This window comes from Enhydra lutris, unplaced genomic scaffold, assembly GCF_002288905.1.
Source record: "Enhydra lutris kenyoni isolate GAN:26980312 unplaced genomic scaffold, ASM228890v2 scaffoldscaffold85, whole genome shotgun sequence".
Taxonomy (NCBI): domain Eukaryota; kingdom Metazoa; phylum Chordata; class Mammalia; order Carnivora; family Mustelidae; genus Enhydra; species Enhydra lutris.
In genome coordinates this window covers 4,246,768-4,260,848 of record NW_019154169.1, presented here as the reverse complement: position 1 = coordinate 4,260,848, position 14,081 = coordinate 4,246,768, and the positions used below count along the sequence as shown (strand labels likewise).

The 14,081-nt window shown below is 39.3% G+C and overlaps 1 protein-coding gene across 1 annotated transcript in view; it reads right to left on the bottom strand.

Moving 5' to 3' along the window:
• The window catches only part of LOC111161422 (ubiquitin like modifier activating enzyme 2), a 41,312-nt gene that overhangs the window by 11,750 nt on the left and 15,481 nt on the right, over positions 1-14,081 (bottom strand). Inside the window, exons 7-12 of the mRNA XM_022525049.1 lie at positions 13,476-13,543; positions 12,898-13,019; positions 6,030-6,129; positions 4,823-4,989; positions 2,963-3,056; positions 2,765-2,877 (exon numbers count right to left, since the gene is read on the bottom strand). Coding sequence (XP_022380757.1) covers positions 2,765-2,877; positions 2,963-3,056; positions 4,823-4,989; positions 6,030-6,129; positions 12,898-13,019; positions 13,476-13,543 — 664 coding nt within the window. The remainder of the gene's footprint in view (positions 1-2,764; positions 2,878-2,962; positions 3,057-4,822; positions 4,990-6,029; positions 6,130-12,897; positions 13,020-13,475; positions 13,544-14,081) is intronic.

Below are 14,081 nucleotides of genomic sequence, written 5' to 3'. Positions count from 1 at the left end.
CCCCAAATCATGGCCTTTTTAATAAGAGGCTGATCTTTCAACTTTCTTTTCTAATTAGCTGCCATGTGAAAGGCTGTGCTTACTGAAAAGAAATCTTGTACTAACAACTAAACTATTCTGCAAACTAATTTAGCAAAAGTAAGGGCCTAGCTGTACTCATCCTTGGTAGCACACTAAAACAATTTTTGGGTGTCTTCCTAGTGGTTGTTCTTATCAATATGAAGCCAACTTCTCAAAAGCAATACACTTACTTCTCCAATTAAGGATAATGCTTTCACAGATGTACGGAACCAACATGCTGCCTTTCTTTTCAAGTTGTCTATGATTACGACATAAACGTTTATTAATTATGAGAAAAAATAATGTACTTCAGGCAGTATTAGCACCTATTTACCATTTCCCTGGTACCCACACAAAAACTAAAAGCCAATGCAAATTTTTTAAAACAGCACTAAAAAAAAAAAAAAAAAAAGAAATTTTTAAAAAGGAACCAGTCTCATATTACTACAAAGTTTGGCAAACAATAGCAAGATTAATACAAAAAAATGTCAGAGGAATGCTGGAAGCAAATACACAAATTCTCATTTCTTGGTGACCTTGTTAAGTGTGGTCCTGCTAAGATGACTTAATTCTAAAGAGGAACCCTATGGAGTCCCCAATTTTAATGAAGTAAATCCTGTGTGAGGCAGTAAGTGCTGGGGGGGAGGGCTCCTGTGCCAGTACTGCTAGTAGTCAGTCACTGCTATCAGAGCCAGAGGCAGGGTTCAATGGGAGAACAGATTTGACCTGAGGCTTCACTGGGAAGGTAACTGTGCTAAGGGAAATCAACAGGAAAATAAACAAAACATTAACATGCAGGCTAAATTGTTACTCCATCCTAACATCCACTACATAAGTGGGAACCAAAAAAACCAGGCATAAACGTCACTAACCCAAGAGAAGGACAAAGCTCAGTAAGCAAAGAAACAAGAAGGATGCTATAGGAAACAGACATTTTAATAAATTCGACAAACAATACTGTTTGTGAGCTCAAAGGGATGCATACAGTAGCCACAGGACAACTCAGGCTACTATAAATTAGAAATCAAAAAGAAGTTAAAAAAAAAAAAAAAAAAAGACAGCCAGGGGCGCCTGGGTGGCTCAGTGGGTTAAAGCCTCTGCCTTTGACTCAGGTCATGATCTCAGGGTCCTAGGATCGAGCCCCACACTGGGCTCTCTGCTCAGCAGGGAGCCTGCTTCCTACTCTCTCTCTGCCTGCTTCTCTCCCTACTTGTGATCTCTGTCTGTCAAATAAATAAAATCTTTAAAAAAAAAAAATAACAGCCAAAAAAAATTTAAACAGCAAACCAAATGAAGATGACAGACTGGCAATGATTCTATAGTCCTTCACCCCAAAATTTCATGAAAACAAAAGGTTTTTGTTGTTTAAAGTAGGCTCCAAGCCCACCATCAAGCCCAACGTGGGGCTTGAACTCACAACCCTGAGATCAAGACCTGAGCTGAGCCACCCACAGATGCCCCAACAATGTAAGATATTTTCAGAGTTTATCAATAATGGCACTAAAAAGTAGGAGTACTACCATTGCAGAGGAGGTAGTTACTGGTCATTTCAACATTGTAGTACAAAGGAGAACCTAAACAAGAGCAAAAGTACTGGCTACAATTTTTCTAAGAAAGTTTTTTGAGGGATGCCTGGGTGGCTCAGTTGGTTGGGCGGCTGCCTTCGGCTCAGGTCATGATCCCAGCGTCCTGGGATCGAGTCCCATATCAGGCTCCTTGCTTGGCAGGGAGCCTGCTTCTCCCTCTGTCTCTGCCTGCTTGTGATCTCTCTCTCTCTCTGACAAATAAATAAATAAAATCTTTAAAAAAAAAAAAGTTTTTTGAATCACTAAGCTGGCAAGAATTCAGTAAAACTGCAAATGTTAGAAGCAAACTAGCTTGACAAAACTAGCTTGACTAGCTCAGACAAAAATGAGAGAAACAAATGTTTTCCTTTTTGCTATAATTTCCAGGAAGCTTACTTACACATAAACTCACAAGATAACTGGAACAATGGTTTTCCCAATGCTTTAATCAATTTTATTGTTTTAACTTTTTAAATGATGTTTGTTTTTTAAAGATTTTATTTGACAGAGAGAGAGAGAGAGAGAGCATTTGAGTGCTTAAGCAGGAAGTAATGGCAGAGGAAGAGGGAGAAGCAGGCTCCTCACTGAGCAAGGAGCCCGTCCCATGGGGCTTGATCCCAGGACTCTAGGATCATGACCTGAGGTGAAGGCAGAGGCTTAACCAACGGAGGAGCCACTCAGGTTCCCCTTAAATGATCTGTTTAATGTGCTTTTTATAAGTTACTTTTTTCCCCCTGAAGTATAGACTACTATTTTTTAAAAAATATTTTATTTATTCATTTGAGAGAGAATGAGACAGAGAGTATAAGCGCGGGGGGGGAGGGGTGGGCAGCTGGGGTGTAGAGGCAGAGGGAGAAGCAGGCTCCCTGCTTAGCAGGGATCCAATGTGGGACTCCATCCCAGGATCCTGGGATCATGACCTGAGCTAAAGACAGATGCTCAACACACTAAGCCACCCAGGTACCATAGACTACTATTAAAAAGAAGCTGGACAGGGGACCCTGGCTGGCTCAGTTGGCAGAACATGTGACTCCTGACCTCACAGTCAAGAATTCAAGGCCCACACTGAGCACAGAACTTACTTAAATAATAATAGGTTTTTTAAAAATTTGCATAAAAAATGCAAATAGAATACTCACTGTTCTACACTGGTCTATTTTTCCTGATAAAATCTTCAATCCTTCCAGTACTATTAACCCAGCAATCACTGCATTAGTGGTAGCGATAGCAGGAATAATGTTGCCTGCCATTGCTGAAAAACAAAGATGAATATGTTTACCTGTTAAAAGAGTAACTTAGAATTTTAGGTAGTACAACTAAAGTATATAATGACTCACATTTTATATCAAATCTGCTCTTCATATTCATACTGAAAATATGCATCCTGAGGTTCGCAGCAGAGGTGACAAAGTCCATTGCAGATGGGTCATCCTGCCAACAATTTAAGCAATTTAAAAAGTCTTCCCACAAACTTACTAATTTAGTTAGTATCACCTTCAGAACAGTACTTTCACATGTTTTGTAACACTGCAGACAGTAATCAGAACAAGAAATGGCCTTGAGGAAGAAGCCAAGGTCTCATTATCAACTTCCTGGATCCAGGACTGTAGCCTGACAAGAATGCCAAGACCCACCAGGCCTCTAGGAACTCAATCCTGCTTAAACAAACGCAGTGGACACTAAGTGTATAGACCGGAACACCAATTCCATTCACGGACGGTGGCAACCCTCTCCTGGGCCCATCTGTCTGTAATGGAGGTTACATTTGCTGGTAACAGCAAAGAGATAAAGGCTTTTTAGAGAAAAGGGCTTCATTAAAGACTCAAACATCTGGACTACACCTTTTGGTCTTCCTTCTCCAAATTCCCTTCAGATACACCACACTTCTGTACTTGCAGTTTCTTCTCACATATGGCAATACAACAGAAGTCTTCCCTGACCATTTCTATTCTTCCTGAGATTGTATCTTGGTTGCTTTAGATTTCACCAAGGTTTCCTGCTTCACTAAGAACATACTATTCTAGCCTGTAATTCAAAAGCACCGAAGTACAGAAGAAAAAGCACTGACAGGATGTGAGTTCTCTATATACTTACTGGCTGGGTGGCTAGCCTGGGACAAATGAAATTCCTTAAATTCGTAATTCCTTAACTATTAAGTAGGGAAAACCATATAAATATTTTACAATGTTGTGACGAGGATTAAGTATGAATATTTAACAGTACCTAATAGTGTACATCAGGTACTTCCCTAGGCAACTGGTTCACCATATCCATTAGATGTAGATTTTAATCAGAGGGTAACAACCCCCAGTTTCAGTTTCATTATCTAGCCCCTGTGTATGAATGAAAACGTACCAAATAACTATTATAACAATGAAAATATGTATTTATTAAGTAATCTTTATACAACATAAACCCAAAAGGATGTTTACAAGAATCCCCACCCCAAAATATAAACTTACTTACTCTATTTTAGATGTCTAATTCAATCACAGTTTCAAAATTCACACAAAATTATCATCTTAGCTTACTAAAACTGACCAAACTCCTCCCCTTACATCTCATGGCAAATCTCTACCATCATAGAAACATATAAACTTTATCACAACTAAATCACTTGTAGACATAGAAAACACTGATTACAATTAAAAATAAGATTAATTCATTAAATTTCAAAATATGACATCTAAACACAAAATACTATTAAATATTATTTTAACTTGTAAGAATAATTACATTTTTGTATTTAGAGGTCTCAGACCTTTCACTATTTCAATAAAAGGGCAATTTTATTACTTTCAAGGTTAAATCAGGCCCATGAGCTGTTGTCTCTAAAAGGATTTTATGACTTCTATTAACAAATCTGTATTACACAAGAAAGTTTTTAAGCCAGTGAAACATTTTCTCCAATAAATTCACAGTATTTCTCTAGTCCAATTATATTCTCCAAACATAATTATAAACCACAAATCCACACCCAGCATCTAAAATGAAGTTCTATGATAGTACTTGAATTCACGTACAGAAAATTCATAGTTCAATGTAGTAATGAGAAGTGAGAACATCCAAGCAAAATCAACCTTATGTCCTCAAATTCTGGTAGAATAAATGATATCCAAAAAATTACTAGTTTCTGGTTATAGTTCAAGAAAAAAAATATGCATGTGATATAGAATCCACAAATTTTCAAAACAAACCTTGTCCCATATGAGCTCAGCTCCATCCCCTTTTTCTGCTAAATTAACTCTCAAAGTCTCAATGCTCTTGGAAAAAAGACATGCATAGCTCTTTACATCTAGAACCTGCTGGTCTTTCAGACCTAACTGCGGTTCATTTTGTTGATCTGATGCATTGGTTTCTTCTCCTAAGGGAAAAAAATATTAGAAATTTCACTATTAAACATCATTTCTCTATTTTACTTAAAAACTCAATGCTTGACTAATAAGAAAATAAAAATGAAACAAATTCCATTAAAATAATTATCAGGAAACTACAGATATTTGTGCAAGAAAATTGCTAATAGTGATGAAGGTCATAAAATCATTGGAGAATTCAAAGATACAATGTCAGTAAGATGATAAGCATTATGCCCAGCACACAGCACTCAGTAAGTGGAAGCTATCGGAACCATACCTAAATTTAGTCCATGAAGTCAAATATTCTTTATTGTAGAGAACTGCTCCAAACTGACACCTGTAATCTCCTGGGACCCTATAAGTTTCAACGTGCTGACCACACTGAATTGAATATGCTGTGCGTATATTAATTACAATGTAACTTAGATAAGGCACAGACATGTGTGGAAGGGGCAGTAGGATAAGGATAAGGAAGAAGTTACTACTACAATAGTTTTTCTCACATTTAAAATTGTAAGTATGTCCCTAACTTAAATCTTAAAGAGATAATCACACAAAGGTACAAAGATGTATGTGCATGTATTCTTATCACAACACTATTTGAGGGAAAATATGAAACAAAGGATAACCAGTAAGGGACTAATTAAATAATACTGACTGGAAAGAGCAAGTAAGACTATATAAATGTGTAAGATTCCACGGATGTCAAGTGCATAAATAACTGCCCTTTGTTCCTGTGCACAGAGCTGACGATCAAGACATTCCCTAAATGTTAACAGTGGCTATTTCTCTAGGTGACAAGATTTCTAGCAACTTCCTTCTCTGTATGTTTATGAAATTCTTACCGTGAAATTCAGGGTTATTTAAGGATTTTAGGTGAGAGAATTTCCAATTTAGGTATCCAAAAGACTAAAATGTATTTAAATTTATTTATTTATTTAAGCAATCTCTACAAAGAAAGTGGGCCTTGAACTCACGACCCTGAGGTCAATAGCCATATGCTCCTCTAACAAATCCAGCCAGGCACCCCATAAAATGTTTTCTTTACCTTGACTTTGTACTTCAGCCCAGTCCAAAGGAACTGGAGGTTTCCTTTTCCGCCACAGTTTGTCCATTGTCAACAGATACCGGATATCATCTTTAAAAAGCTTAAAAAAGTAAAAACAAAAAAATAAAAAATAAATAAAAGATAAAACCCCACAAATCCTACAGTCCCCATGCTGATAAAACATAAAATTTCACTGCTGATTTACTATATTACACCATAAAATATTCTGATTTAAAGACATGTCCTGTACCAGTAGACTGACAATCTCCAAAAGAATAACCCACAAAACGTAAACCTTTTATTAAAAGAAATTTTACACAGAACATCTGTATCTGAAACAGTGAAAGCAGAAATGCTGAGAAAAACGGAGTAAAGGAAACCTGAATAGTGCTCACGGTCCCTGCCCTCCTAAGTCACCACCCCAAAGCATACCTAAAGTTCCAAAGATCAATCTGAACCAAAATCATGCCAATCAAGAAGGTAAATAAACATATACCAGTTCCACAAGAACTGAGTAAAATCAGAGCCTAGAGATACCAGTTAGCAATATCGTCAAGTTCACAGGTATAGCAATAAAGCATAAACATTTTATTTTATTTATTTATCTGAGAGAGGAGAGAGAGAGCACGAGCAGGGAGGAGGGGCAGAGGGAAAAGCAGGCTTCCCATTGAGCTGGGAGCCCGACACGGGACATGATTCCAGGACTCTGGGATCATGAAGGCAGATGCTTAACTGACTGAGCCATCCAGGCACCACAAGCACACACATGTTAAAAGTACTGCTCTCGGGCGCCTGGGTGGCTCAGTGGGTTAAGCCGCTGCCTTCGGCTCAGGTCATGATCTCAGGGTCCTGGGATCGAGTCCCGCATCGGGCTCTCTGCTCAGCAGGGAGCCTGCTTCTCTCTCTCTCTCTCTCTGCCTGCCTCTCTGTCTACTTGTGATCTCTCTCTGTCAAATAAATAAATAAAATCTTTAAAAAAAAAAAAAGTACTGCTCTCAAAACCAGGATTTAACCACCTGTAACATCTTTGAAATGTGGTCTGCCCCCTCAAAAAGCCCAAAACCAAAACAATTTCTTTTTCAAAAGTGTTATGGGGTGCCTGGGCGGCTCAGTCAGTTAAATGTCCAATGCTTGATTTCAGTTCAGGTCATGATCTCAGGGTCATGAGATCGAGCCCTAAGTCAAGCTCTGTCCCGGAGTGGAGCCTGCTCAAGATAAAAACATGTTATAAGCATTATTATGTGTAGCTGAGAAAATCAAGTACACTATCCTATTATAGAATTTCAGATGATTTTAGTATATTTACTTCTTCCTCAGCTGTATTTTCTACTGTCAGTTTATTTAGTCAATACGCTTATTTTATGTATCAGCTATGAACCTAAATTTGGCTTAATAAAAAAACTCAGGACCATTTCTTTTTAAAAAAGATTTTATTTATTTTAAAAAGAGAGTGAGGGGTGCCTGGGTGGCTCAGTGAGTTAAAGCCTCTGCTTTCGGCTCAGGTCATGATCCCAGGGTCCTGGGATCGAGCCCCGCATCGGGCTCTCTGCTCAGCAGGGAGCCTGCTTTCCTTCCTCTCTCTCTGCCTGCCTCTCTGCCTACTTGTGATCTCTGTCAAATAAATTAAAAAAAAAAAAAAAAAGAGAGAGAGAGTGAGAGTGAGCATGAGCAGGGGAGGGGCAGAAGGAGAGAGAAAATCTCAAGCAGATACCCCAATGAGCCCAGTGCAGGGCTCAATACCACAATCCAGAGATCATGACCTGAGCTGTAATCAAGAGTCAGCTGCTTAATTGACTGAGCCACCCAGGTGTCCCCAAAATTCGAACTATTTCTATCAAAATATATTCAATTCAATCAATATTTATGAAGCATCCTTAAACATTTGGAAAACCAGCCGAATATACAAACAGAATATAAGTTTAGTGTGAATATCACATAGCTTTGAGTACTAACAGGAATTTTGTTCTGAGGAATAAGGAAAGAGTTCAAGGAGATGGTAACATCTGAAATGGGTGCATAGGTAAAGAAATGACTTCAGTATGATTTGGGCAACAAATGTGGTTAGACACATTTTACAGAGGACCTTAAGCGCTTGGCTAAAAAGCCTCCCAGGCAATGGAGAATTAGCATGGTTTTCGATGCAGAAGCTCCATGCCCTTTATCCAATTATTAAATACTGGGAATCCCTCAGAATTCTGTACTAAACAAACCATCTTCATGCTCTTTTCTCTTAGGCCTACAAATCCATCTAAACTTTCTCTGCTTGCCTTTAGGATTACCTGTCCTTACTCTAATATTCTACAGGAATCTCAAATTGATTCTATTGCCTTATTCCATCCTCTAATCCCTATACAACACATCTGCTTCCTCTTACCTACCTCAGAGAATGGCACCTTGTTAATTTTCTGCCCAGCAGGAAACCAGACATCATTCCTGTTCCTCACTATAAACATCCTAAGTCTTTCTTTCTTTCTCTTTTTTTAAGAGATTTTATTTATTTATTTGACAGAGAGAGAGAGATCACAAACAGGCAGAGAGGCAGGCAGAGAGAGAGAGAAGGAAGCAGGCTCCCTGCCAAGCAGAGAGCCTGATGCGGGACTCGATCCCAGGACCCTGAGATCATGACCTGAGCTGAAGGCAGAGGCTTAATCCACTGAGCCACCCAGGCGCCCAGTCTTTCTTTTTAAAAAAGATTTTATTTGCTTATTTCAGAGAGAGAAAGAGAGAGATAGCGAGCATGCCTGAGCATGGAGGGGCAGGGGAGATCAGATCTCAGACTCTCCACTGAGCATGGAGCCAAACGTGGGGCTCAATCTCACAACCCTGAGATAATGACCTGAGCCAAAATCAAGAGTTAGACACTTGGGGCTCCCGGGTGGCTTAGGTGGTTAAGCAGCTGCCTTTGGCCCAGGTTGTCATCCCAGGGTCCTGGGATCGAGCCCTGCATCGTGCTGCTTTGCTCAACAGGAGCCTGCTTCTCTCTCTCTCCCTCCCTTTGCCTGCACCTACCCTGCCTGTTCTGTCAAATAAGTAAAATAAAATCTTAAAAAAAAGGGAAGGGGGGGAATGCCTGGGTAGCTCAGTTGGTTAAGTGTCTGCCTCTAGCTCAGGTCATGCTCCCAGCATCCTGGGATCAAGTCTACATAGGGCTCCCTACTCAATGGGGAGCCTGCCTCTCCCTCTGACTGCTGCTTCCCCTGCTTGTGCTCTCTCTCACAAAATAAATAATTTTTTTTTTCTTAAAAAAAAAAAAAAAAAAAAAAAAAAGAGAGAGAGAGAGAGTTGGACACTTAATCAACTGAGCTACCCAGTGCCTTAAACAAATCTACTTTTTCCTCCACCCTCCACTGGGAATGCAGATAGGTTGTATTTCAGATTATTCTAGCATTGTACAACTTCAGAAGACACCATCCCATATTGATTACAACAGGAGTATCAGGTCCTAGAATGGTGCACAGCATACCCTCTATATTTGATCCTACAGACCACCTTTTAATGGATTCCCATTGCCTTGTCATGACCTTTAAAAAGTCTTGCCTGATGTGGCCTCAGGTTGTGTTTCTAGTCCTCTTCCCACTCTTCCCTTAGATGGGAATTATTTCAGTTTTCCGATCTGAGATCTTCTTTGTATATGTAGCATTCTTATCCCCACCCCAATTCTTTAAAGTCTTCAGTTGAAATGTCACTTCCTCTGGAACACCTCTTTTGAACCCTCATACTAGATCCAATAACAATGTCTAATAACAATGTTAAGTCTACTTAGTATTAAAAAGGATTCCAATACATCTGATCTTAATGCTATAACACTCTGAATTCGATATTACATGTTCCATGTTTGACTTTTCCTCTAAACTATGAGTCTACTACAAAGTGCTGGGACCCTATTTTCTATCTTATTCACTACTGTATCTCCTGTCAGAGTGGTGACCAGCACATAGCAGATGCTTAGTTATCTACTGAACAGACTGGAGATGTGCTTCAGATAATGCTGGCATTCAAACTGCTCAGACTAGAATGGGAAGAGGAATATGGACACAAGTTTGGAAAATACTTTCACTATCCATAACATTTTAAGCATAACCAAAATCTGTTTTCTAAAGAAAAGACTGTAACAAGGAAATAAATGCAACAGGTTTTAAGAGTCAACCTGTGACATCTCTTTCACTAAGGAAAGGAGAGGAAACATAAACTGGAGGGAGTAGTAGGCCATTTGGTTAGGACATTGGGACTATGCATGTTGGAAAGCAGACAGGAGCCACGAAAAAAATCAAGAGAGCAGAGAGAAAATACTGTTTGAAAACTAAGGTACAAAAAAATTAAATTGGTAAAATACGGTGATAAAGAAAAAAATTTAAAAGCAGCAAGAAAAAATGAAGATAGTAGCTTACAAAGGAAACCCCTTAAGGCCAGCAGGAGATTTTTCAGGAGAAACTTTTCAAGCCAGAAGGCAATCACATGATATATTCCAAGAGCTGAATGGGAGAAACCTGTGGCCAAGAATACTTTATCCAGCAAAGCTATTATTCAGAATAGGAGATTAAAAACTTTCCCAAATGGGGGCGCCTGGGTGGCTCAGTGGGTTAAGCCGCTGCCTTCGGCTCAGGTCATGATCCCAGGTCCTGGGTTCAAGCCCCATGTCGGGCTTTCTGCTCAGCAGGGAGCCTGCTTCCTCCTCTCTCTGCCTGCCTCTCTGCCTACTTGTGATTTCTGTCAAATAAATAAATAAACTCTTTAAAAAAAAAAAAAAAAAAAAAAAAAAAAACTTTCCCAAATGAAAAAAAAGTTCATGACCATTAAACCAGCAAGAAATATTATAGGTAACTCCATGAGTGGAAAGGAGACCAAAAGTGGCAGTATGAAAGTAGTAAACACAAAAGCAGTAAGAATGAATATTTCTGTAAAAAGTCAGTCAAGGAACTCACAAAATAAAAGGATGTAAAGCATGACAGTAGGTTATACTGTTGGAGGTGTGGAGGCATAAAGAATGGGTTCAAACGTTAACAAGCATCAACTTAATACAGACTGTTATATGGAGAAGAGGTTATAATACAAACTTAATGGCAAGCACATACCAAAACCACTAGTAAATATCCAAAGAATAATGAGAAAGAAATCCAAATGTATTACTAAAGAAAATCAGCAAGCCATGAATGAGAGAAAGACAAAAACGGATCGGAGAAAATCTTCAGGAACCACAAAATTTTGTCTTTCTCACAAAAAAATGAGAAACACAATTGATGAAATGAGCGGCAGGATGGAAGAAGCAGAGGAATCAATCAGAGACCTAAAAGACAGGGTAATGGAAAGTATTCAAGTTGAACAAAAGAGAAAAAAGAATTATGCAAAATGGGACAGACTTAGGGAACTTAGTGACTCTACCAAACATAACTAAAATTCGTATTACCAGAAGAAGAAGAGAAAGGGGGAGAGAAATCTGATTTGAATAGCTGAAAACTTCTCTAATCTGGGGAAGGAAACAAATATTCAGGATCTAGCGGGCACAGAGAACTCCCATCAAAATTAACAAAAGCAGGGCCCCTGGGCGGCTCAGTAGGTCAAGGCCTCTGCCTTCAGTTCAGGTCATGATCCCAGCGTCCTAGGATCAAACCCTGCATCAGGCTCTCTGCTTGGCGGGGAGCCTGCTTCCCCACTCCCCCTGCCTACTTGTGATCTCTGTCAAAAAAAAAAAAAAAAAAAAAAAAAAATTAAATTAAAAATAGAATTTAAAAAAAAAATCAACAAAAGCAGACAAACACCAAAACATACTATAATTAAACTGGCAAAACAGAATGATAAAGAAAAAAATTTTAAAAGGTACAGGGGGTACCTGGCTGGCTCAGTCAGTACAGCATGTGACTCTCAATTTTAGTTTTGAGTTCAAGCCCCACATTCAGCATGGAGCCTACTAAAAAAGACTAAGGTACAAGGGGAAAGAAAAAGTAGAATTGACGTTTACTTAAAAAGATTTCTCTCAAATAGGGGGGAGTCTGCACGAAGTGCAACCTTCTCTTGACGGGTACATTTTGTCCAATGGCTTCACACCTGTTTACTAAATCCTTAAGGTCATCTGCTCAATAAGGATGATAGGAATGTATAAGGCAGTTCAAGTAAAGCTGAGAAATCTTCCAGTGTCTAATTACGATAAACTTACTAGGGAGTAAGGCAAAAGAAGTTAAAAAGACTTTTAAACATAGAAGTGAAGACCTAGCTGGACTATAATTAGATAGAGCCTATTAAAACAATCTTGTAGATTTCTCTAGAAATATTCAGCAGGCAAGTAAGACATACATACAGAATACATATTAATGAAGATGGAGTCAACCAAGAATGAGAGGATTAGGAATTCAAGAGTAATTCAGTACATGTCAAACTCCCAAGAGATCTGAGCAGGAAAGGGATATAAGACGAGAAACAGCAGGAACCAAAGGAAAACCAAGAAGTTCAGTGTAAGTGAGGGAAGGAAAGCCAACCAAGAGTGTATAAGTGGGCCCCTCTATTTTAATTCCTATGAAGATGCTATATTGATTTAGCCTGAGTGCTAGAATTCTAAAACCTAGGGGTGCGTGCATAGCTCAGCTGGTTAATAAGCCACTGCCTTCGGCTGAGGTCATGATCCCAGGGCCCTGGGATCAAGCCCCACATGGGCTCCCTGCTTAAGAGCAAAGTCTGCTTTCCCCATCCCCCGGCTCATGCTCTCTCTCCTGCTCCCTCTCTTTCAAATCTTTAAAATTCCAAAACCTGCTTACCCTGATGACATCAATCAACTTATTAAGACAGCATTAGGCATAAAAAGCATGTGTTTCATGTACTATTTTAAAACGAACAGAATAATCAATCTATCCATAATTATAAAGAAAGTAAATATAACCTTGGTAAAAAGTTTAACTGGATCATATCCAGTTGATTTAGCCCATTCCTTAGTGGAAATACGTTTAATGTCACCATCTTCATTAGATGCTCTGGCTCTGGCTTCAGCTTCCATTGGTTCCCCTACAAAACAAACACCGTTTCATTCTCAGCTATAATAAATGTAGAACTAAGCTCTCATCTACCTTCGGGGGGGGGGGGGGGGAGTCATTCGTGGAAGTCACCTGCACAAGACATATTCAGAGTTCAAAAATAAAGAATAATATGCTCACAATCTTTTTCTACCTCAGTTTCTGAAGGCCACGTGTAGAACAGTTCAAAATATGGACCTATAATCAGATCTGGAAACAACTCTCTGCTCTATTTACATCTGTGAAATTTCTGCACCTTGTCCTCACCAGTAAATGGAACCACTCACTTTTTTAAAACATTGTTTTAAAGATGAAATAACCCATCTTAAATACAGACTGCCTAACACAAAACAGCAATTATTTTTTTCTCCTCTTATGCTACTAATATTAAGTTAGCAAAATAAAGGCAGTCCTCATTAAATAAGAGAACATATCCCAGTCTACTCACAGGAAGCTTCAGGGTCAGCTCTGTCAGGGGACACTTCTTGATCAGCATCTTCTTCCCCAAACAATTGGCTATAATAAAAGTAATAAATATTTATGTTCAACAAAATATTCTGAATTCTTACTTTTCCTACTTCCCCTCAAAACAACTAATTTAGAATATTCCAAATTCTTAGGAGGAATGAGAAATAAACAATTGGCAGGCTAAATTTCTGTACACCTATATTCACTCCTATCATCTAGGCTCTGCAAATTCTTATGTTAAAATCTTTGATCAAGACATAGGTGAGGGGCGTCTGGGTGGCTCAGTGGGTTAAAGCCTCTGCCTTCAACTAGGGTCGTGATCTCTGGGTCCTGGGATTGAGCCCCACATCAGGCTCTCTGCTTGGCAGGGAGCCTGCTCCCCCCCCACCCCCCGCCTGCATCTCTGCCTACTTGTGATCTCTGTCAAATAAATAAAATCTTGGGGCGTCTGGGTGGCTTAGTGGATTAAAGCCTCTGCCTTCGGCTCAGGTCATGATCCCAGTGTCCTGGGATCGAGCCCAGAATCAGGCTCTCTGCTCAGCAGGGAGCCTGCTTCCCTTCCTCTCTGTCTACTTGTGATCTCTGT